Source organism: Nylanderia fulva, unplaced genomic scaffold (assembly GCF_048542155.1).
Source record: "Nylanderia fulva isolate GAGA-0341 unplaced genomic scaffold, ASM4854215v1 Scaffold27, whole genome shotgun sequence".
Taxonomy (NCBI): domain Eukaryota; kingdom Metazoa; phylum Arthropoda; class Insecta; order Hymenoptera; family Formicidae; genus Nylanderia; species Nylanderia fulva.
In genome coordinates this window covers 815,992-842,120 of record NW_028190336.1, presented here as the reverse complement: position 1 = coordinate 842,120, position 26,129 = coordinate 815,992, and the positions used below count along the sequence as shown (strand labels likewise).

The 26,129-nt window shown below is 30.2% G+C and overlaps 4 protein-coding genes across 5 annotated transcripts; 2 read left to right on the top strand and 2 right to left on the bottom strand.

Annotated features, from left to right (window-relative positions):
• The first annotated feature begins 1,054 nt into the window (after nucleotides 1-1,054).
• On the top strand, nucleotides 1,055-19,949 carry LOC114931503 (oxidative stress-induced growth inhibitor 1). 2 transcript variants are annotated; one of them, XM_029303583.2, is made up of 7 exons: nucleotides 1,055-1,536; nucleotides 15,011-15,134; nucleotides 15,650-16,080; nucleotides 16,298-16,551; nucleotides 16,641-16,897; nucleotides 17,013-17,432; nucleotides 17,916-19,949. In XM_029303583.2, exons 1-7 carry the CDS (start codon nucleotides 1,450-1,452, stop codon nucleotides 18,191-18,193), a joined length of 1,851 nt encoding a protein of 616 aa, XP_029159416.1. In that variant the 5' UTR covers nucleotides 1,055-1,449; the 3' UTR covers nucleotides 18,194-19,949. The 2 variants fall into 2 exon arrangements, with proteins under 2 accessions (XP_029159416.1, XP_029159417.1); XM_029303584.2 differs by lacking the exon at nucleotides 1,055-1,536 and adding an exon at nucleotides 6,066-6,241.
• Syx16 (syntaxin 16) lies at nucleotides 19,791-22,476 on the bottom strand. The gene is made up of 5 exons (XM_029303506.2): nucleotides 22,145-22,476; nucleotides 21,825-22,043; nucleotides 21,469-21,676; nucleotides 21,108-21,364; nucleotides 19,791-20,918 (listed from the first exon to the last, which is right to left on the bottom strand). The coding sequence occupies exons 1-5, from the start codon at nucleotides 22,223-22,225 to the stop codon at nucleotides 20,709-20,711; spliced, it is 975 nt and encodes a 324-aa protein (XP_029159339.1). The 5' UTR covers nucleotides 22,226-22,476; the 3' UTR covers nucleotides 19,791-20,708.
• A 276-nt stretch (nucleotides 22,477-22,752) lies between these two features.
• Nucleotides 22,753-23,933, bottom strand: bcn92 (LYR motif-containing protein bcn92). The gene is made up of 2 exons (XM_029303574.2): nucleotides 23,566-23,933; nucleotides 22,753-23,246 (listed from the first exon to the last, which is right to left on the bottom strand). Exons 1-2 carry the CDS (start codon nucleotides 23,646-23,648, stop codon nucleotides 23,051-23,053), a joined length of 279 nt encoding a protein of 92 aa, XP_029159407.1. The 5' UTR covers nucleotides 23,649-23,933; the 3' UTR covers nucleotides 22,753-23,050.
• Nucleotide 23,934: 1 nt separating this feature from the next.
• PheRS-m (Phenylalanyl-tRNA synthetase, mitochondrial) lies at nucleotides 23,935-26,071 on the top strand. Its single transcript, XM_029303563.1, has 5 exons — nucleotides 23,935-24,011; nucleotides 24,287-24,398; nucleotides 24,470-25,200; nucleotides 25,338-25,630; nucleotides 25,729-26,071. Exons 2-5 carry the CDS (start codon nucleotides 24,382-24,384, stop codon nucleotides 26,017-26,019), a joined length of 1,332 nt encoding a protein of 443 aa, XP_029159396.1. The 5' UTR covers nucleotides 23,935-24,011; nucleotides 24,287-24,381; the 3' UTR covers nucleotides 26,020-26,071.
• Nucleotides 26,072-26,129: the final 58 nt, after the last annotated feature.

The following is a 26,129-nucleotide window of genomic DNA, read 5'->3' as shown; positions in this document are numbered from 1 at the left end:
ACACACACACACATATATATATATATATATAAAAAAGTGCAATTTCAGAAAATTCATATTTTTTGCGACAAAAATAGCTATTTAGAATAAAATTACTCTAGAAAAAAATTATAAGAATTTGCAAGTCTAAAATCAATTTGTCGCTTATCGAAATCTTTTTAAAGCCATGTAAAAAACTATGATGTCGATTTTTCGCCGACTGTACTGCGCGGCAGGTGTTACTTCTTCATGCTTGTTCGCCAGAGAAGTAATCTTCGAAAATATTCTACCTTTTGATACAACGGGGATGCACCTGCGTTCCAGTGCCGTCTACGTTTCACGTTAGATAGCAGAGATGAGCAATGAAGGGATCAGGTAAAAATTTCAAAGCGTCCCTTTAAATCCGGTTTGTCGATGAGACATCGGAATGCCGGAAAACGCTTCCATCAAGTCCATTGGGTGACGTCTATTGTGCTTTCATAGGAAAGTATTCATATGTAAAATGTAAATAAAACAAAGATATATGCGCCATTTTGACTGAAATATCGTTTGATCAAATTCATTGCATCGAAACATATAAAATCAATTGATCAAGATTCATATAATGTATATAGTTGAATTAATATGAAAATTCTCATCTAAAGAAAAATACATAAATAATTAAGGCCAAAGTATACCTTATTCCAAATATTTAATGCAGCAAGTATCGATACATGTTTCTTTACATGTAATTTGATTATGAATATTCTTCGTCAAGATATAGATTTCATGTACCAAAATGAGAAAATTTTGAATTTTTCAAGAGTGTATATTCAATTCATCAAATACAATACCATTTCAATACTAATCTTCATCAAAGCAAGCGTAAAAAAACATTCTGAATTTAGAAAAAAAAACAATTAAGGAGGAACGTTGATTATGCGATGTAGATTGTAGATCAAACCTGATCGAACCTGCGTGGTTATGTTTTACCTACCAGATATCGGTAAAAGAGTTCAGAGAAAATGTTCCAAATTCCACCGACAGATGGCGCTGAGGGCGCGAAAGCTCGCTGACGCAGCGGCGCCTGCGACTACATTCAAGCCGCATCCAGCAGTGTGTACACATCGGGGGCGAGAAGCACGTAATCCCGCAGCGGAACATAGGAAAATCAATGGCTGGGACGAGGTGTGTCGACGACGACGGTCTCGGAATTTAAAGCACTGCGCCCGGGGAACGAGGACGACGTTGATCGCGCGATTTCGCGAGTAGATCCAGCAAAGTCACTTTTTCGTCTCGCACGGCCGGAATCGAGTGAAGTCAGTCGTCGGTCGCCGCAACCGCGTGCAACGATAATCGCGATATAAGCGCGTTCACCAGGTGCATTGCAACCCTCACTTCACGACCGATTGGCCGTTCTTCGTCTCATCATGATACACGAAAACGTCTCTCGGCAGTCTGGCAATCTCACCGAAAATGTTCGCCGCATGAATGTCCAGAGGAACTTCCGCGCGACATATCGGATCAGGGTCTGCAACCCGGATTAGACACGATGATGCTGCATGCTGGACAGACCAGGTAATTCAATAGATCATTTTATATCGTCTCGGAATAATCGATATAGTCATCAAATGTCATTAATCTATCACTTCCGTAATTGATGATATATACACATGTATTGAAAAAATTGACAAATAATGTTGTTTCGATAATGAATCGAATGTGATCGAATATATATAATATGATTTGCATAATTAATAATATATATATTATATATTATTAGCAAGTGACATGGATTATTATATAATATTAGCAATATATTTACGAATATGATCATGTAAAGTATTTATATATAAAAATTATGACATAAAATATAATATAAAAAGAAAGCCGTATCTAAAAAAAATTGGAGGAATAATGTGAGAAATGAAAATAAAAATTCATTCGAGACGCACATAAATATATATAAATTTTCCCGAAAAATATAAAAATTTCTAATATATATTCATTTTTAACAATTTGCGTTTTTCATTAGTTTTTTTTATTAAATGATGAAATTACAAATTTCATAATGGTTTTTCTTTTATAATTATAGAAAATTATGTTGAATGTATATATAATATTTGCACAATTTGATAAAATATTCAGCAAATGAAAAGCTAAAGCCTTGCATACAATAAAGATAATATTAGAAATAAATATTAAATATTAGGAATAAGAATTATTTTAAAATAATAAAATCAAAAAGATTTATATATATATATACAAAAGATATAAAAGACTAGTAAGGGCTAATAAACTAGAACCCTTTATACTCGAATTTGTATTTTCTATATCAATTTTTTGGATTTTATTATTTTAAAATAATTCCTATTCCCCCAATATTTAATTTTTGTTCCGAATATTTTTTCTATTGTACGCAGTCTAATGTAATTCGACTCTTGTTTTTTTGCGATAAATCGATTCTCACGTAATTCGATTCCACGAGAGAGATTCGATAGAATTTATCATCGTAATTTTAATCCTGAATTTAACAATATAGATTATATTTCTAGTCTTTGCTGCTTGATATTTACTTTGTAGCTAAAAAATGTGATTTCCAATTTCAAAAACAGTTGTGTAAATTAAATTATAAATTATCAAAAATCGAAGTTTATAATGCAATTTTCAAGTGTGCAATTTTCTTGCGCACATTATTTCAAATTTTTTATTTATTCTTATTGTCTAAAATAAGCATCGTAATCTTTTTTTTATAATTTTACAAATGCCTGATTATATTAATTAATAGACATCAGTGAGCGATATAATTATATCGCATTGTTTTAATAAGCAGTTATCGCAAAATTATCGGTATATATATAGCTACATAAAAAATAACAGAGCAGTATATGTACATGTTTATATCTATGTTGCGATATATTTGCACATATATATGTATGCATGTATGATTTATTATATACATATCTCTGTCGGGTCTCATTAAAAATATATTATTTGCAATAAATTACGAATAAAAAGTGTCTGTTAAATTTTAAGGGAAATTTAATTTAAAGATATCAGAAATATGTGATATGTGTGATAGAGAATCAGGATATATATCTACTGGATAGTAATTGAATATTCTACTGCGCGCGCGTTTGAATATGCATATATATGCACAGTTGATCTAATTTCGGAATATAGACGGCTCTTCCATGATGGTTCTAGTTACGTTACGCAATTTTCTATAATATCTGGAAATAATTCATTAACTATGACAGAAGAGCGTAAGCTTTATTTATACACTGTGTGTAAAATTAAATAACCTTAATTTACTAAACCTTACGTTTATTGCGTAGTTATACGGACTAATAGTCACAAGAAATAAACTGTTTAAGTTAATAAATAAATTGATCAATTAAATCTAGCAACTAAATGATTGGTAAAAATTACTCATGAAAAAATTATTTTTATTTTCTATTTATAGCTTATTGATATCAATATTTCTTTTTCTCGAGGTATTTTCGCAAACAATTAATTATTAAATTTCTAATAAAGAACTAAAGAATTATTAATTTGTAACTTTTGTCATATATTACGCGAATTATTTCAGCTAGATAGGGAGATGTTTAGGTTCCTCGATCGACGTAGTTTAATAATTAATAATCAACGTTTATAATAATTAATGTCACACATTTGCATTTATCATATACATGAATTATTGCTCGGTAATTAAGAAATATTAAATCAAAATCTGTTATTAAACAGAACATTATTTCACATTCAAATATATTTTTACTCGCAAAATTTTATTAGATATTTTAATTAGTTGCGACGTTTGCTTCAAATAATAATATTGATTATATTTTTTCTTTCTCTTCTTCTGAGTTTTTTTTCTAATTTCACAATTTGGTCAACTCGTTCATTAATGCTAGAAGATATACTTAGACATCGTGATAATTTGATAACCTTGTGGTCGAATATACTTGAAAACACGACGCAATAAAAGTATCCAGACTTGTCTGACTCACACCCGAAGAGATGAAACTCATTAAATTTTATTGTAATCTCTTTCGAATTTATTTTACTGATATATTGTGCAAAAAAAAAATGATACTTTTTTATCTCAATAACTTCAATTCACAGCTTTTATATAAGTTATATTTTGTACAAAAATTAACGAGTTTTGTCTATATTGCATATATCATTTATTTTCTCCTGTTATATCTATAAAGTATATATATTTTTTTAGTTCCATTTATATATGCAAAAGATTAATTTTAAAAATTAATTATAAAAGTCTACTTTTGTGTAAGGTTTAAAGGCTTATGTTATCAAAGAATCTGATATATATTGGAAAAGAATCGTAAGCCCTTATTTCTTGCGTAAAAGATATCGGATTTTTTTTGTTGCGTTCTAATGTTATGACGTCAAGAAGTCAGTAATATCAATTTTCATATTACAAGTACTCGAAAATCTTGAATTAATTTAAAAAAATATAAATAGTTAGTTCACACCATTTGTGAATTATTTTTATTAGCTCGCTCTAATGGAGGACTTTAGTTTCAAAGAAATATTCAATATTTTGAAGATCGAAGTTATAGCTGGGGTGCAATTTTCCTTGTAGGTTACAGAAAAAATGGGGCGCTGTGTAAGGGTGATGCTATTTAACTTTTAACACCGTTTGTCCCGGCTATCTTTTTATCGATGTCGTATGCGGATAGCTTGGATCGATAAGGAACGACCAATATATATAATGTAGGGAAGATGTAACATAATTTCGCGATGTAACATTGTAACTTGGCAGAAATGTCATCTGTTTTTCGCAGAAATACATCGCAATAAGCTTTTTTCTGCTAAATATATATATATATTTAGCAGAAAAAATATTTATATATAAAATTTCTGCTATATACAGGGTGTCTGACATAAGGTGTCACACTGAAAATATATAGGTAGATGTTTTTATTTGGAGACAATTTTTCCTCGGTAAAAACCTTGAGACGTCAATCATTTTCGAGTTATAAGCGATTGAAAATAAAGGGTTTTTCGCAAACTCAGGCTTGTGGAAATAAAGTATTAACAAAATCACATTCTCCAATTAATTTTAAGTAGAGTTTACTTTAATAAAATTTTAATATAAAGTTTAGTTATAAAGATACATGATGGCAAAAGTTGGGAACATGCAAAAAATGTTGACCTCCTTCGACATTTTTGTTGAGAAAAAATCGTCTCCAAATGACAAGATCTACTTGTATATTATCAGTGTGACACTTTATGTCAGACACCCTGTATACATATATATAAAATTAAAACCGTTTATAGTCAGCATTAATTACAAATAATAACGGAGACCGCGGTCAACATTCGAATACATTAACTCTTTCGATACGTACCTGTCGCATATTATAATGAAGCTATATCTCGATGAGAAAAAAAACGGGGTTTTTTATTACCTAGGATTAGTCACATTATTTCTGAATATCATTTTATCAATAATAAAATTTTCAGGCGAAAATTAATTGCGAAAGATAAAATATCTAACAATAAGCTGACGTATAGAGATGCTTTACTTATACTACTTATATATTATTATTGCATTGTATATTTGTGCCACAACACATTTTACTAATTAGGTTTACACAAATAATTCTTTAATATTATAATAATAATTATTATATATATATATATATATATAATATATATAATTATTATATTATTAATATAATTATTATATTATTATTATAATTATTATATTATTATTATAATTATTATATTTAATATTTTTCTTTATTAATAATTATTATGATATAATATTCATATCTGAATATGATGTATTATAATTTTTTATCTACATAATAATTACAGAATGTGATTTCTTTTTTTTTGTCATCTCTCTTTCTCTCTCTCTATCTCTATCTCTATCTCTATGATTTCTTCTGCGAAATCTAATTTTCTAGAATGTGGAGAAAAACTACTAATTATAGGAAAGTTGTATCGCAAATGCATCGTACCATGACGGTCATATACCGCGAGAGGATTAATATCTCGCGGCTGAAATCGCCATTCATCGCGCGGCCTTCGAATACGCGTCCGCTTCCGCGGAAAAAGCGATCGTGTGTAGCGTGCACGTTTCAGTACGACGCCGACCGTCGCCGGGTGAGGAGCAACTTTACACCGTCGTGATTCTTGCTCCGGAAATCATTGTCCGACCGACGAAGGTTGCGCGTTCTTTGGTAATCGGTTACAATAGTGTAGAGCAGCGGCAGGAAAATCGGCGTATTGAACAGACAGAACGAGTATGGTAATTATATTTTTGTAATATTTTTTCCGATTCTTTTTTTTCTTTAAGGATTTACACACGCGCGATTCTTTTGACGTTCTACATGAGAAACAGCTACGTCGTGGACAGCAATTTAGTTATTTTATCGATCCGCAATTATATCCGTCTGAATATCGAAGAAGATATAAAGTGACAGTATGATTGACGGTTGGAAAATAAAAAGGAAATGGGAAAAACGTGTTGCGCATACGTCACGGAACTTTCTAAGATCTTTGTTGCGATTCGCGTGACGCAAATTGTATCAAAAAAATTTTTTCAAAAGTTTTTCATATTTTATCTTAAGATACGTGACAGAGAAAAATCTTTATTTTTCATACTTAAAAATTTATTAAATTCATATATGTATAAACAGAAAATTAATTTGGAAAACGATCATACTTATTAATTAGAAATAAAATAAAAATTTAATTAAAAATTGTTTTTATAAGATCCTATTACGTATGCACATTTTACGTTACAAGTTTACTTTTACCCTTTAGGATTAATATCGTAATGGCAAAGTACCACTCCAGCAATTCATCTGTTTATTCAAATCGCGCAGACATTATTATAAATTATATACGTAATCCGGTAGATTGAAGGATAAATAAATTAATTATCGCGAAAAAATTATTTTCCGATACTCACGAGAAATTCCACTCTCGCGATATAATTTGATCACGTGCTCTCTTTTCGATATATATGTATATAGCATTTCGTAACGTAATTGTCGGTGCATTGAACGGAGCATGCGATGGCATTTAATTCATCAGTCTACCTGAGGAACTTTTCGAGAACGAGAAAAGTTTTATATTTCGTAAGAACGGAAACATTTAATCTAATTGTGAAATGAGAATTAACGTTATCAATATTAAACTTCTGATCGTATATTGAAATTAAATGATGAGATGTCAATATTAACATTTAAGTATATGTGAAATTAGAAATTTGATATAATTTTTATTAATATTTTAATATCAATACTCTCAAATTGTAATGATATCAATAACACAAATTTTATATTATTTTATATACCTATACATATATCTTAGAGTTAATGTTTCATTCAACAATCGTGATATCAACAAGAATAAAATACATTATGCGTAAACGTATCATTTACCTATAATTTAATCTGCGTCATATATGTATAATAAATGCGTGATATAATATTATAAATATATATTTTTAGGGAAATTTCTCAAAACTGAAATTGTATCTAATCATAATTTCATTTTGGCTCCACAAGATTTCATTATAGAAGCCAACGACCGACGGGTGTAAATTTATCACCTTGATAGGTAGAATTTAATTGCGCGTCTATTTTAGTTCATCGAAATTGGCAAATATTCAAAAGATGTGTGGTTTGCGTGAGGAATTTTCATCAAAAAATTATGACTACTTTCAATACAATTTTTTTTTATTTATGCCAAAATTCTAATTTATATTTCATAAACTAAGACACACTAATCTTTACGGAATTACGGTAAAACATGTATTGTGCTCTCAGGTGTGAGAACAAACGATGATTTGTAAGAATGATTCAATCTCAAACTCGAGATTTATCGGAGTTGTTTGTTGCACAATAAGATTATCGAGATATTGAAGCTTTTGTGCTATGTGTATTAATTTATGCTCTCAAGTATTTCGTAATTTTATGAAATACTTATTAATAATAATCGAATAGCAAGATATTGGAATAAGAAAAAGAAACATTTGGAGGCACGACTAATTTTCCTATCAAGCTTATCGCAAAAAAAGTCTTTCAAATATAATATGATATATAAAATATTAATTGTATATATGATATATAATATTATATTCGACATCAAATAAAATAATATTCAAATAAATTCTTAATAATAATTTCATCACATAAATCGCGAGAACATTAAGTCATCAGTTAAATCTTGTTCAATTGTGAGAAATAAAATCAAAAAGATATAGATGCGATATAATAGATATAATAAAGTTATGTGCATCTTTCCGATTGAAAATGAACAAATTTGAATAATGTATTCACAGTACGTTGAAATACGCGAGTACTTTGCGAATCGCGCTGTATCATGTTGCAACATTACAACGACATAATAATGCATCTTATACGCTGTAAAAGATGAATGTAACGAACGTGTGCATTATATAACTATCGAGCTTTGCAGCAAGAACGCAACTACATATATACGCTGCGCGAAGTTCTGCAAAGTATGTATTACTTACATTTGCCATTGACCGAAATTTGAGATGACTTTTGAGATGATTCTCGTGAAGTTGGCACGCGCACTGAAAGCTCCGATAACTCTTGTCTCTCATGGAGGATTCATAAAACGGTGATACGTGAAATGAAAGCGAGAAACTTGTGAAGAAGTGAATTCGCGCAAAGATAGTATATAAATTGGCTCAAATTTACGAATAAATTTTAATGTACGAATTTTTTTCTGCAAATTATATTAATTGAGAAATATGCTCGATTTAATTAAAATTACAATCTAACGTAATCTGATCTAATGAAATTAATATAGAAATGATTTATCAGCACAAGATTCATATTTGCTCGCTTATTACTTAAACGCGCGCACGAATGATAAATATTATAATTATAATTATATATACAAGAGTGGCGTAGGCATCATATAGAGTCACGTTCATATACATTAGGTTAATGAACGTAATAACATATGACGATTAATATACCGCGGGCAAATTTGTGTAAGTTAACCCATAATAACGCGGGTTAAACGTTGAGATAATTGATGCGTCAAATAAGAACCAACAGTTCCCAAAGCTTCCCACGATTTTATTGAATCGTCCGGTGAAATTGATTAATATTCGTCAGCGACGTACACATTTCGCAGATATCGACGTCGCAGATATCAAATTTTTCTGAACGCATCGCGCGATATCAATCACATTATTCTAGAAATACTGCATGCATTTACATTCATCGATATATTTTTTCCCCCTTTTCCGATAATTAACACGATATCACTCAATTTGCATTTATTTCATTTATAGGTGTACGACAGCAGATAATTACTGGTACATATCAATAAGAGTATTTCCATTTAATCGTATAGCACTAAAAAATCAAGGAAGTTTATTGAGGTTTATTTATTAATGACGCTGATGGAAAAATTGTTGCCAATGTCAATAATGTCATTCATTAAATTACTTGCAAAAATGAAATAAGTTGGCGATCGCAAAGGAATATTTTTCATCATCTTTTCATTGTTTTCGATTATACATATATTTGAATTACAAATAAATTCAGCATTTCATTAATCAAAAATAAAAAAAAAATTTTAATTTTAAGCTATTTTATCTCAGCTCGAATGGCTCATACAAAGTTCTTTATATATCTGAAAGTATTTAAGAGGCTGTGATAAAATAAATGATTATATTTCAAATTGACTTCACATTAAGATATATCATATAAATTTTGCTTATCATTTTTCCGATTGTTGATTGAATAAGATAAGAAAGATAAATTCAAATTATGCATTAAATTACACATTAGTCAGTCTTGCTTATCATTTTTTCTATTCCTATTATTTGTGTATTGCATAACAAAGGTATAGTCAAATTATGCATGCATCATCTTTCGTTGAAATAATTTCTGACGTCGAAATACGTCGAACTTATGTAGCAGCTGTTCTCAGACATGTTTAGCAACACTAATGTAAGCTTTTAAAACAGAGATTTACGATTTAGATCAGTATATTTTATTAATATATTTTTATCATTAATATTTTTCTAAACCAAAATAACTCATTTCTTCAAACTAATCAATTTAATTCAAGAGTGATAAGTTTGATTTATAATTGATATCTTTTTGTGCGCCGTACATATTTCATAAACAAAATTCTATTAAAGAATATGTTCAAAATATACATTAACAAATTGTCATATCTCAAATATAATGTATAAAAATTTAATTTTGCAATTATTCGCAAAATCTTTAATATTATCTATAAATTTTTAATATAAATCAACAGTTGAGATAGAATTTTTTAGAGGTGAGGATAATTTATAAAATATTCTCGGGTCGTTTTATCTAAAACGGGATAAAAAAGATTTATGATAAATACATATCATTTTTTAATACTCTATAACATTGCGAAACGTCACAAAAAATAGACGAAAAAATTTCTTCGAGGTTGATCTCAGTTGATTGTAGTTTTGAAGATTACCATTCTGAAACCGATGGTCAGAAGTTGTAACTGGTGAAATATACTCCACGACTGACTTACCCAAGTTAAATCGTCTTTTGTTTAATTTCTTTGGAATTCAAGGAATACACGAGAAAAGAAAAAAACAGGAAAAAGAGGTAGAAACAGATAGAACACGAAAAAGATAGTGCAACAGACCGGTATACTTTGTGATATATTGCTTTAGAGATAAAGATATACGACTTTTTAAGAGATATATGACTTTAGACTTTAGAAAGTGCATTCTCTTATTTCTAACTCTTCTATATGCGTGTGTAAACATAGAAAAAAAATTAATTTTTCAAAAACTTGTCGCATAATACTTAGGTGATCTCTAGTCCTTTTCATTCGTGTCGATTAATTATTCTCGCGAGAGACCGTGATTAAAATTTTAATCACGATTTTATAGACAATTTTATATAAATTCTTTATAAATAATGTAAATTAGATAAATGCTATATATATCGAGGGAATAATGACTTGAAGATCGTTGTTTTATACTTAAACATATCTCACGAAAAGAGGCATTTATAGGCAACTTGACATAAGTCTTGTAAATGTCGCGAAACATCGAGATTGATGTTTTTGATACAAATACACAAAGAATCATCAATCGTCTCATGCTAGAATTGATGATCAGTTAATGATCACTCATTGATTGATCGGTCGAACATTTCGTGAGTGTCTTAACCGAATTCCGTGCAGGCTCGGTCTCCTGCTAAGAATAATCTTTGATTAAGAATAGAAGACGCCGTCCCGACGTTGTTAGAATTTCATATGCCTACAACTATATATATATATAAACGCACCTGTTTACGACGTCGTGAAGATACGCTTGTTGCATTACAAAATCATACAATTGTGTGTTATATAATAACAAACATACTAAATTTAACGATTTTAGAATTCAACTGCGTATATCTTTAATATATATATATATATATATATATATATATCGGATATCGCACCTTTATAAGATAGGATTCGCGCATGGACCAATATTTATACAGCTTTCGACACATTTAAGAACGGGACATCTGAGATCACAAAGTTTGTAAACATAGATAAAATATTAATCAGATACATATAAGTAAAGTTTCATTCTGTACATTCCCGTATATAATTAATATTTATGTGATCTAGTTTTCGTAAGTTGTATAGATATATGTATATGTAAATTTTTATGTAATAGACAACATATTGTTGATATTTAATACGTAATTAAAATTTCAATCACGATTTTATAGAGAGTTTACATAAATTCTTTATAAATATAGCAGCGTGCGTAAACTAGATAAATGTTATATATAACTAGATAAATGTTATATATACCTATATATATATCGAGGAAATAGTGACCAGTTGACTTAAACGCGAAGACATCGTTCTATACTTATATATACATATCTCGCAAAAAGAGGCATTCAGGTAACTTATCGACTTCGTGCGCGATCGTTAATATAATACATAGAGTCTTTACATATTTCATAATTTCAACGGACTTTGAACGACTTTTTTTTCTTTATATTCCGTTTACGTCAATCCTATTTTATATTTTTTCAGTCATTTTCGACTCTTAAGTAAACGAATTAAAAAGTTGCAAAAAATTCGTCTATTCAAAAAAAAAAACATTCACATTTCCCACTTTTTCGTCGCGTATACAATGTCAACCTTTGTTACTTATTCAATTCAATGCGACAATTATTTCGTAATGATAAAATTATCTAGGGTTAACATATTAGATATCAAATTCTGAATATTTATGAACGTTCTGGGAATGAGAAATTCCTAACGTATAAATAAGATACGAGATAATACTAATAATGTTCATTCAGACGTATTATATCTGTGGGATGCCTACCTCCGTTATAGATAACAATAATAATTTTTGTAAATATATCTTTTTTTTTCATGAATAATGTTCATCATTTTCACAGTAAATTACATTGTCAATGTTCATTAATGTTCAGCTTTTATCCCCTACGTGAGATATACAACGAGCAGTAAAGTCACCATCACTTCCACCTCGATGATACGCAAGAATATGTAAATTGATCGCGAATATTTGTAACGCGCCGTGAATAATGACTCATTGTCGACTAAGAAAATCCCTCACACTCAGTCAGTGTCAATTGTATCGATCGATATCGCACGCAATAACCATGTCTTTGATTTTGCGATAAGATTTCTTCGCACTCCCCTGAGAAATTCGATGAAAGTTCTATCATTTTCTTCCTCGACGGACCGCGCATGGATCTGATAAATAAAAACTGTTTTATACTGCTGTATATATATTCTTCATTTCTCTTATATATATATATATATATATATATATATATATATATATATATATAATTTTACTTTCATTTTTTTATCTTTCCCTGCAATCATTTCGCAGAACAGTTTTAATTCCATTAAAATATTTATTTTAGCAGCTTCTTTGCTTAAGTAGAAAAATTTGTTTAACAATGATGATGTAAATATATAAATATTGTTTAACAATATATGAGAATCTTCTAACGATGAAATCTATGTTAGATCATTGTCAATTCTTGTCTCGGCCGACGATCTTCACGAATACGTGATGCTGCTCTATCTATTCTTAACCCATAAGCGTCATAATGAAAGTGGATCATGATAGTACACGGTACAAATTAACGAGACGTTCCCTTCGTTTATTTGTGGAGCAGGTTTATCCCGAGTAGAAGCGACGGGATATGTAATGACAAGAACAAGCCATGCACATAAATGGATCTCAATCGTGTATACCATATATATAAATATGCTATCAACTATATATACACACTCTTTTCAACAACGTTTTCTACATTTTTATGCAATGAATTATCTGCAAATGCGAACAAATAAACATTTAATTCTTATATTCTACTATATTTATTCTTTATTTTTTCTAAGTAATTTATTATATAATTATTATAGTTTTGTATCTACATATTTGTATTTTTATCTACAAACTTTTTAAATTTATTTTTTATCTTTTATTTTATCTTCTTTTTTATTTGAAAGGCTTTTTATTGGATTTTTTAAAGTAATTATAAAATGTTTTTAATGCTTGATAGGCAAGAAGATATCGATTTATATAACGATAATTGAGTTATCGAAACCGATTAAGCGTTAGAGAGTAGAAAATATACATCGTTAACGAAAGTCATTTATGAGAGAACGAAAATTACGACTTTTACTTTATGGCTTGATTATCGTTTATTTTTATGGATCGCAAAAATACGTGATCGATACGTTCGAGACGATTCGTGAACACCTCATTATGACGTAACGATTCACATTTCCACATTAATTGCGGCGAAGGGATATTTCTGATATCGTTTATTATGACGGTATACATTTATAAACCGCAACGTCATTCAAAAAAAAGCGTCTCGATTTATCTTATCGGCTTTTTCGCACACTGTACAATAGATTATTGCGTAAAAAATCTCATATAACATACGTAGTTGTGTGTGTGAAGTTGGCGTATCATTTTGCGGAAACTCATTATATTTTGAGAGTTCTGACTTTCTTTTTAATAGTTCTGTATCTATAGATGTCGAAGGGAGACGCCAGTCAATTTTTAACAGTTCTGCTTATTATAAAGCAGTTTTGGTATAGTTCTGGGCATGTGCATTAAGTTTCCAAAAAGTTCTAATAATTAAAACACTTAAAAATTATTATAATTAATTATTTCATCTGTAAAACGCCTATTTTCGACTCTAAAGGTGAGACGCCAGTCGATTTTCGAGAGTTCTGTTTTTTCTAAAACAGTTCTCGTATAGTGTTTTACAGATGAAATAATTAATTATAATAATTTTTAAGTGTTTTAATTATTAGAACTTTTTGGAAACTTAATGCACATGCCCAGAACTATATCAGAACTGCTTTATAATAAGCAGAACTGTTAAATATTGACTGGCGTCTCCCTTCGACATCTATAGATACAGAACTATTAAAAAGAAAGTCAGAACTCTCAAAATATAATGAGTTTCCGCAAAATGATACGCCAACTTCACACACACTATGTAGTTTGCTTATCTTTTTTTCGATTATTGATACAATTGAAAATGTATGTAACTCATATGATTGATTAAATCGTGACTTATTACTAAAACTTATAAGCGACAAGGATTATTGTAAATATTTTCTTCACATTATTGCATTACATATTTTATGATATTTATTGTTTCATTAACTTATCGCAACAAAAGAGTCATTATAAAAATATCTCTCTTGTGTTTCTTTCCACTATACTTCATTATATATTTATGCGTGCGAAATTATGCGAGATTATCTACATGCACGGAAAAAAAATAATCGCTAACGATAAGCGTCTTGTCACTTACAAGTGATGATGAATGTTGAAATTTCTGTCGCAATTTACAGATTAATCGCGGTGTCAAGGAAAATGGTAGACTCAACTATCTCATTACTCTGCAATTTTGTGCTGATGTGCTATTAAAATGTCGTACACGCGATATTATGTAATCGTGTTTGTAACAAAGTAATCATCGTTCTGTAACTCTCTTTACAGCACTCGAACAGACCGATGAGTGTGAATCGCAGTAAATCCGTTTACATCGAAGACGCAAAAAAAATGCAGAACGGATTTAAGATCGATGATAATGATGTCATTTATAAAGATGTTGTCATCATAGGTGAGTATACGAAATATTATTAATAAAATCTTTATTTTCTGACATGAGTGATTTAATAATTTTTTACGAACGGATGGAAAAGGAATACAAAAAATGGAATAATAAAATATATATTTTTTATCTTGATTTACCGTAGATTGAGTGAAAAAAATACAAAATATCTATTTATCTTGTTATTTTTAAATTAAACTTCTTAATTTTAGCATTTTGACATTTCTTTATATGCACATGTTACCCAATTTTATGCTAGATCGGCGAATTTTTTTTTTATTTATCATCAATGTTTGAAATTGATATAACATTCACTGTGAAAGTAGAATTTTTTATTGTAAGATCGATAGTGTAAATTCATAAACTTGTGTGGAACAAATAAAAATAAAAGAAATTTTTCCCAAATAAAAATAAAAGAGAATAGAGAAAACGATTAAAATAAAATATATATTGTCCTTTTTTTAAGAATTATATATAATTCTTAAAATCGTATACGATTTTACACAATGTTTTTTGATCCTCAGGAAACGGACCCAGCGGAATATGCCTGTCGTACATGCTTGCGGGTAACTGGCCTTATTACACCGGCGAACCTCATCCCGGTGACGACATGCTGACAGCGCGATTGCGGTTCTGCACGACTAACACCGGCAGCGAGGATCCGGATGACGCGATCGCCAAGAATCGGCGTCAATGCGGCAAGTCCGGCAGGACCCAGGGAGGCGGTCTAGCGCGCAGTACGCGCTGCAAACTCGAATGCCTGTCATCTGGTATCGAGGGTAGGGGCGGTGGTCGACCGTTGGCTCTTCTCATGGACCATCTGCAGCATCCGTGCGTCGACGCCGGCCTCGACGTGGCCTCGCTCCTCGATTGGCGGTCCGCCGACGAGTATCCCGAACACAGGATTGTGGACCACGTCGTCCTCGGCAAGGGCCAGCCCGGAGGTGCCTGGCAGGTTCGTGTCATCGAATGTGACTTTTTTCCATTGTTCTGTACATAGTTTTGCGTAAACAAGTAGACACGGATGTTTTTCTGGGCGCGTAGTAAATATAAATAAGCCTTGATAAATAGGAAATGATAAAATTAAAAATATAATCATCTGTTTAAGCAATATCATTATCTGTTATTACAAATGTTTTTATTGAGTAATTTTTAATTATGATTATCTCTAGGCTATGGACCCCAATGTGTTGACTATTAGTCTGAGCCGATGGATGTCTCTCCCCGATCTGGATTTAAGGCACTGGGAGAAACTTATCGAGGCGGAACAAATACGAGAATCGGTTTTATCCGAGACCAACGATGCGTATACGCGACCAGAAAAATTGAGCGTTTGCAAGGCGTCCAGCCGGATTTCTGTAGGCACTGTTGCTGCTTATTACAAGGATTATGTGCGCAGAAAAGGCCTGAAACAATACTTTCGATGGTACGTGTTTAAAATATTTGTAGTATGAATTTTATTATTTAATTATTATTTGACGCAAAACATTTCACAAAATGATTCTCGTTTTGCAGCGGGACTACAGTTACTTCGGTAAAATCGGATTCTGATTCACCCGAGAGTAAAGGAGGATACAATTGGATCGTGGACGGATACGAGAACAAAAGTGGGAAGCGATTTTTATATCGGTGTAAAAGGGCTGTTCTGGCAACCGGCACAACCGATTTATCTAATCATCTAGGCATTCCAGGGGAGACCACGTATCCCAACTGGGTAACGCACGATCTCAACGATCTCGAGACGCGATTAGGGCGTTTGGTCCGCGAACGTGGTATGTAAATGATTATAGATTATCTTTTTTCCATGATTATATAAAATTTGTTTATTCGCAATTTATATAATTTGTTTTCGATTTATCGTCTCATTTGAGAAATTACTAATTGTAGGTGAAACAGATGTTGATTCAAACGACGAACAGATGCTACCGGTATTGGTAGTTGGAGCTGGTTTGAGTGCGGCCGACGCGATTATGGCAGCGCGTTTTCGAGGGATACCCGTGTTGCACGCATTCCGTCATTCGTCTAACGAATGGACCAAAGAGACCGCTGAAAGGATAACTACTAGTTACGATCGATTACAATGGTTGCCGAATTCCATATATCCGGAATATCACAAAGTATACGAGATGATGGCTGACGGAGGTACAAATTATCCTCTGTATAAATCGCTACCGGGATATACGCTTGTCAGTCTCGATGAGAATCGCGAGGACGAAAATATGAATACAACGAGAAGGACAGTTACCTTTTCCGCTCCAGACGGTCGACTGCACACGTTTGAAGTGTCTGTTGCAGCTATACTTATCGGTAAGCATATATGGGATGTTCCATCAGAAACAGGACACCCTAATTATTTCTTTATTTCTGACAATATAAAACATTTATTTGAACACTGAATGGTTTCATATATGGTGCAAGGAAAATCGTTTTTCCTCATATCATAGCTAATTTAATATATATTGAACCATGAATAATGATATAAAATGATCTTAAACTTTAAAATTTTAAGTTAAAACATGTGCTAAATTACTTTTTGTTATTATTATAAATGTTAATAATTATAATAAGTATAAATAAAAAATTACTCTAAATAAGAAATGAAACAGAAAAATTACCGACAAATTGATAATAGAGCAAAGAGAATTTAGGGGAAGTAAAGAGATTATTTTCTCTGTAAAATAGTAATTTTTTTATAAGTTTAGAACTCTATCGATACAAGATATAATGTTGTATGAAAAGAACCATAAAGTTCATAGGATGCAATATACGTATTGAATAATTTCATTTTAGGATATAAACCAGATTTATCGTACTTGGAATGCAACGGTATAGGGCTGGGTAAACTCACGGACAAGCCGATTGATAGTAAATCGAATCCGATCGAAATTGATGATTTCACGTACGAAGTGATCAAAGCGCCGACGAAGGGACTTTATGCTTTGGGACCTTTAGCCGGCAACAATTTTGTTCGCTTTGTTCTGGGCGGTGCACTTGGAATTCTTGCGCATATCTTGTGCACTACATCTGAGAGATCTGTCAGCCGTTCACGCGAACCGATCGTGTCTTAGCAAAGCTGTTTTATATACAAGCGTATTGAAACAATAGAATTGTGTGACTTCTACTGCTCAACTCGTGTGTGAATGCTGAAACTTATTTAACAAATTCATATATGTACATACTTAAAATTATTTTTGTATTCCTTAGCATAGCTCTTCAAACTAAGAAAATTTAATCGAAATTTAAGTGTATATATAATCTATACCTATTTAATGGTTTCATCGAAATATCTCATAAAAAAACAGTCGACATAAAGAGATCTGTGTTTATTCGTTGAATAACGATGTGCTGAAAAAAATGGCAATTCAAATGCTTTTTAGATCTGTTTTAGATCTATTTGCACTTCGTAACATTCCATTTGATAAGAAAATTATTTATAGTAAATAGTCACAACAATATAGTTTACATAATTCATCATTTATAATTGAAAATTACTATTGGCAAATATCATGATTAATGAATTCACAGAGATAGCCTTTGTACAAATTTGCCACTCATAAAGTATATAGAAATTAATAAAAATATAACATATTATAATTAGTTTTATAAAAAATCGAATAATAGACAACGAAATTCTTGACATAAATTCTTTGTAAATTATTAAATATATTAAAAATTATCCCTTTAATGGATAATTAAATATTTTTTATGCGCATCTACTTACGTACATTATAGAAGTACTTTTAATAATTTTTATTTTTATGTGTAGAAACATATATATTGAAGCAATCAAACAGTTATGTTAAATGTAAAAGTGCATTTTTTTATATTTTGCATTATTTTCTAACAATTTGTAAATGTAAACAAATTTCGCAAAGTGAATCTAGTGATTGTATATTAATTTTTAACATAACATCTTTTTAATTTACTGTATGTAATATCTCTCTACATTTCTTAATAATAAGCTGTGATTACCCTTTAGGCTAATACTCCATTATTAATGTATCTTATACATCAGTAATATTACCTATTTAGTACAAAGTATATTGCAATTATTTTTATTATTTAATGTTACTTATTTTTTACTATAGTGCTTATTTATACTTAATTTATATACTTATTGTTTATAATTAATATTTACTTGTTTGCAGTTTATATGATTTTGTTTATAATATACGGTTTATACATTATGTTATATTAAGTTTATTTTACTTAAAGATGAAAAAGTAAGAAAAAAAAGAAAAACATTATATTTTTTCGTACTTTTATTATATTTTTTATATAATAATATTCTATTAAAAGAAAAAAATATTGTTTCTTTTTATATCACACAAACACATATTGTATATAAACATGTATGATATATTACATATTATAAGCCTAATGTATTTAACATAACAATGTTATACAACAAATTTGATATTAGTGGCAGAGTGAAGTATACACAAAAATAGTTATTGGAGAAAACATTGAAAAATCTGTTAATTTATAGTTTAGTAACAAATGCGTGAAATTTTTAGAAGTTTTATTGATACAATAGTTAAGATATATTGATTAGATAAACAATAAGATAGAAATATAAAGCATACGTATAAATATAACAAAAATACTTAATATACAATCTGTGATATAGGAGGTGCAATGTTCAAAAAGTTGCAATGTAAGAGATTAAATAGAACAAATTTTAAGCACATTATATTTGGTTGTAGATACATATTTTTACATAGGAAATCAATTTATGTATATAAGAAAAGATATGCGGCTTTGTTAAAAAATGAAAAAAAAAAAAAAAAGATAGATGGCCCCTATTTTTTGGATAATCTAATGGAGCACCTGTTTATCCTTGTAAAGGATCCTAACAAATTTTTAAAAAACTCAAAATTTTTTCGTTGATATTCCGAATAATTTTCGAAAACAGTCTGTAATATTTTATGTATAGTTCATCTTATATATATGAATTATATATACATATAATTCATATGTATATATGTTCGGCTGTTTTCAAATATATATATATATTGAATCATCTTTTTATTATTTTCATGGAATGATATTGTTTAACAATCTAAAACAGTTTACAATACAGATATAAAAAGTCATACTGCAGTATTTTCTATTGATGTCACATGTAAATAAAAATAATTTATAACTTTCCACTATAAAAATATAGAGTTAAGAAGTAAATAAATTATTTATTACATAAATTATCTATGATTATCTTTAATATATATTGTATAAATTAAAAATGACTACCTAAATTGTATGTAATATGATACATTAAAATTGGTTTATACAAACGAGAATTAACATTGATTAAAAATAGTAATGCCACATTCATAGTTTAATGTTTCTTATAGATTAATTCGGGAACAAATAAAATAAACAGAAATCTGCCATAATCTTAGAATACATATCTCCTTGTTGGTTTAACATCTGAGAAAAGACTGCATATATTGTCTTAATAAAAAATAGCTTCCATCATTATAACAGATTTTATAAAGATATTTTAATTTTTTTTTTGTGGAACACGATAAACACCAACAAGTGTATCAATATTTTTACATTTATTTTAATTATAAGTACCTTCTATGTTTTAAATATAATAAACAGAAAACTAAGCAATATAATAGAAGCCGCAAGAATAACAATGCAGTACAATTTTTTATTAGCCTTTTGATATGAATCAGCTTTTTTTAATTGTTTATAACCCTCATGTACTTGCACTTGCGTTTGCTCGATGTTATAGTCAATCCGATCTAAAATAGTACCCTGATCTTCTACCATTACTGCAAGATCCTACATAATAAAAATCCAGAATTTTATCCGAAACTTTATCAATATTGTTATTTATTGACAGCAAATGAAATAAATGTCGAAAAAATATATACTTTAGATGGAAGAATATATTTGTAATATATTTTACTTGCTATAGTAAAATTTAATTATTAATTATGAGTATTTATAATAATTTCGCATATAATTTACCTTGAAAATGTGTTTTAAGTCTCCTATACTTTGAACTATACTTCCAATTTGTTCTTCCCTTTCCAATGCTAATTTCATTCTATCTTCAGGTTCCTCTAATTGCAATAAAACCGAGTCCTGTCTTTGCTCATTTCTCTGCCAGTAATCGGCAGTTGCTTCATTTGATTCTGTCAACCAAGAATCAGTTGCTACATTATTTAAAAGAGACTGATCTTCTGCAAAGAACAGACTATTCCTTTCTTCTCTCGATTTCACTTCTGCAAGAATTTATTACAACTAAATATAATACAAATAATATGCTGCAGCTTATTAAGATACTTTTTTTAAATTTATTTTTATTAATTATATAAAAAGAACATACGTGTCAAGTAATGATTCTGCGCTGCTCTATATCGAAGACCTAATTCCTGTAAAGCAGTTGAAAGGGCCATTACTGCACTAGCAGCTAAACGACGTTCAGCAGGCTTAGTTTCATGCCTTCCAGCTGACTTTATTGTTTGTACTTGTCTATATCCATTAGAGAATGTACGTCCAATCTCTCGTGTCAATTGTTCCATTTGTCTTTCTTCCTGCGTAAAATATAAAGCCTTGTATTATGTAATTATTATGCAAAAGAGACAACACTTTTTCACTTGATATATATTTTTTGCCGATAGAAGGGCCTTCTAAGTTAGTGATGCTATTTCTAATTGACAGTTCCTGGGAACTCAAACAAACCTGAGACGTATCATCCAAGGTGGGCCTGGTGAGTTGCTTGGAGTGCAACTCGATTAAGCTATCTATTTTCACACGCAATCTGCTCAAGACGTACTGCGTCTCTTCCAAGGCATCCGCCCAGATAGGCGGTGCACCGCTGTCCGTGCATACACCTTTCAGTTCGACATTGTCGGAGCCACCGGAGTCCGAGTCCACCAGTGCCACGCGATCGGTAAGACTCTGAAAAAGGACACCGAATGACTGTCGTGCGAAAATCGCAGAACGAAAATGAAAAATGCGCAGCATTTTGGAGTTTGATACAGGTTAAGTTAAGCACGCACCTGTTCGGCGTAGATGTGTCTGGTCTGCAGAGCGTTGTTTCGCATCAAAACGAAGGGCTCTGTCAAATTCCTTGTGGCCATATTTCGGCAATTATTATTTTTCTTCTTAGAGTAAGATACCTAACACGATACTTTGATCACTACATTGCGAATCGCGTCGTACAACGCACTGGATGGATGCTGGATGATGACTGCATCAGCTGTCATCTCAAAACAGCTGATTAGCAGTGCTGCCAAAATGAATACGGTGACGTACACACGTGAAAAGTAAAAACCACATCTGCGCTGACAATATTCTTTTTTTATTTGTAACAATTTGTATGAAGTTATTTTTTAGATTTTATATATGTATATAATATGTACATATATCTTTCAGTAATTCTATCACAGAAATAAATTGTAAAATAATCCTGTTTAAATTATTTGTAATATGCAATTGTAAAACTATCAATCTTGTGTTATACCTACAGATCCACACATTTTGTATTAGAATATTAACAAATTTAATTTTTTTTAAATTTGAACATTTACAATATATATAATTTTACATACATATATAAATATGAAAACATTTTAGCATAAGTTATAAAGGATGAAGTGTCTTTACATAACGATGAATTATAAAAATTTATTTTATGAAGAAATGAACAAGCAGTCACAAAGTTTTTCTTCATAATTAAACAACTAAGTATCATTACATTTCTTGAATCACGAATGTTTTATAATACTTTTAAAACACAACACAGTGTTCATGATGAGATTGAATTGAAGATATGCTACACTTGATATTTCAAATTTGAAAATTTTAAGTGATTTAAGAAATTTCATCTTTACAAATTTCAAGATGCATATCAATACATATCAATATTACAACTTTAAATATTTAGTCTAAAACTATTGTATATTCTAAGTTGCATCATGTAACTTGCTTTTAGTTTCAATCACTAATGGCCTAGTATTGTAAAGATGGCCTAGTATGACTTGTCTCCTGATTGCTGCCAGTGCCTCTTGTCCTTTTTCATAACATTGTTTAATCTTTTCTTGATCAGTTAACGTTTTGTTTTCTTTGAATTCATCTCGTATCTTTCGCAGAGCATACATTCTGAAAAGTAAAAAATAATTTATATATATAAATATGTATATTTATATAATTATTGTCTAATGTTACACCATATAAATGTACATGATAAATGTTTTCTACAAGATTCAAATTGTCATTATGTGAAAAAATCATTATTCTTTCTATATTTCTAACCTAAAATGTGCACAGTTGCAATAATATATTTTCATAGAAATTCTTGAAACAGAATTGAATTTTTTCACAAATATTTTTAAAAATGTCAAAAAACCACATCCTTTAGAAGAATTTAACATAAGGATTATCGAGTAATGATAAAATACTTGTATTAACTATATATTACCTGTAATTGTACGAGTCCCATTTTTTGCTTTCTCCAATTAAATTTCGATAAAGATATAAAATTGCGCTTCGACTAGGAGCCATTGTTTAAATAAAAAATGAGATCTATTTTGTAAACTATCCGGCAAACCAGATAAATTTGCTGAGGCTATAGCCTGGAATACCACCGTTATTTCCGATTTGATCCAATCTTCGGACAAAAGTTAGTGCAACATGTATGTAATGTCATAGATAGCACAAATAAATGCAATTTATATTGCATGCGTGCATTGCGTAATATTACTTTGTTAGCACTTTTTTTACTTTGAGTGATCTCTTCAGAGTTCAGAGTTTCACAACCGGGATGAGCAACTCTGTCTATAAACACGTGGTTACATCGAGATCGAGATATCGAGATATCGATATGTAGTTTAATTTCGATATATGAATGGCAACTGTACACGAGTCGTAATTCCTTTTATCAATATTATTAATAAAAAATAAAATATTATTCAAAATATATCAGCACATGCAATGAAATGAAATGATCGATTAATTATAATTTATCTGTATTATTATGCTTTATATAATGTTAAATGTCCGGCATTTATCCTCGTATAACCTCTATGTATTTTTTATGACATAATAGCAGTTTAATTTCTAGTTGCATCTTAAATTGATTTGTTTATACGGTGTAAATATATTGGAGTATAAAAAATCTAATTGAAATCTATTTTTTACAGTATACGTGATATATGCAATATGATGTAACAATTTCAAGATACCAATGTGAATTGATACATGTACATAGATATTTTCTGACAAAAATAAGAAATTAATGAATACAATAATGTGGTACGTAATGCCTAAGCATTTTATTGAATATTTTATTTTTTAACTAATATTTAAAATATTTGTCTTTACAGGTATACTAATAGCTGTCACTTTTGCAAGAAAGTACTGGTAAACAATATTAATGCGATCTGTAGGAGAACATCTACTGTTGCTAATGTTGATAAAAATGTTAATGAACTGGTACTTTTGGGTCAAAAATATGCAACAGATAATTGGACAAATATTACTCCAAACATTATCACTAAATTAGGAAGAAACTTGCACGTTAAACAATATCATCCACTGTCACTCTTACGTCAGCGCATTGTAAACTATTTTTATGAACAGTTTCGCAGTAAAAGCGGAACACCGTCCTTTAGCATCTATGACAATATATGTCCTATAGTGACAGTTGCACAAAATTTCGATTCTCTTCTCGTACCGAAAGATCATCCAAGTAGAAAGAAAACTGATTGTTACTACATAAATCAAGATACATTGATGAGGGCACACATGACTGCACATCAAGCAGAGTTAATTTTGATGGGATTGAATAATTTTCTCGTCATCGGAGATGTATATCGACGTGACGAAATTGATAGCTCGCATTATCCTGTTTTTCATCAGGTCGATGCAGTCAGATTGCGTACATTGGACGAAATATTTGGCAATGTGAATGATTCTGAGAGTCTGAAACTGTTTGAGCATAGAGGAATAGAAAGCCCTGAGAAGCAGGGTTGTCATACCTTAGAAGTAGTAAAAATAATGGAGCAAGAACTAAAAAATACTTTAGTTAACTTGGCACAAGTTATTTTTGGAAAAGGTATTATGTTTATTTAATATTTCTGAACAGTACATAAGAGCACACATATTTAATTTTCAAATTACAAATTAATTTTTTTGCCATTATAATAAAAATAAGGTTTGAAATTGAGATTTAAAAATTTTTTTGTTCAATAGACATACAATGCCGATGGGTTGATCAGTACTTCCCATTCACCCATCCATCATGGGAATTGGAAGTATTGTATAATGACAAATGGCTTGAGATACTAGGCTGTGGCATTATGCGTCAAGAGATTCTTCAGAAATCCGGTGCAGTAGATCGAGTCGGATGGGCATTTGGTCTTGGTTTGGAACGTTTGGCCATGTGCTTATATAATATTCCAGATATAAGATTATTTTGGAGTAATGATGTGGGTTTCTTGAATCAATTTAAAATAGATGATCCTAATGCATATATACAATACAAGGTAAGATAAATATTGAAAGAATATCTGGAATATTGTGAAGTGTTTTATATCTACATACTTTCAGTAATATGTATTAATGAATATGTAACTTTTTGTAGCCTATCAGCATATATCCTTCGTGTGCAAATGACATAAGTTTCTGGTTGCCGGAAGACGGAAGTTACTCCTCCCAAGATTTCTACGATGTAGTTAGAGAAATAGCTGGCGATACAATTGAACAAATTTTGTTCAAAGATGAATTCATACATCCAAAGATTAAGAAAACATCCCATTGTTACAGTATAGTATACAGACACATGGAACGTACTTTAACTCAGAAAGAAGTCAACACCATTCATAGTAAGATAGGAAAAACAGCAGCTGCTAAACTTAATGTAATTATTAGATAAAATTAAAAATATGTTTTTCTAATAAAATCCTATTTATATTCAGAACTCTGAATGAATGTGTTATTTACTTTGAAAGTTATTATTGATAAAATGTGGACATGAATTATACG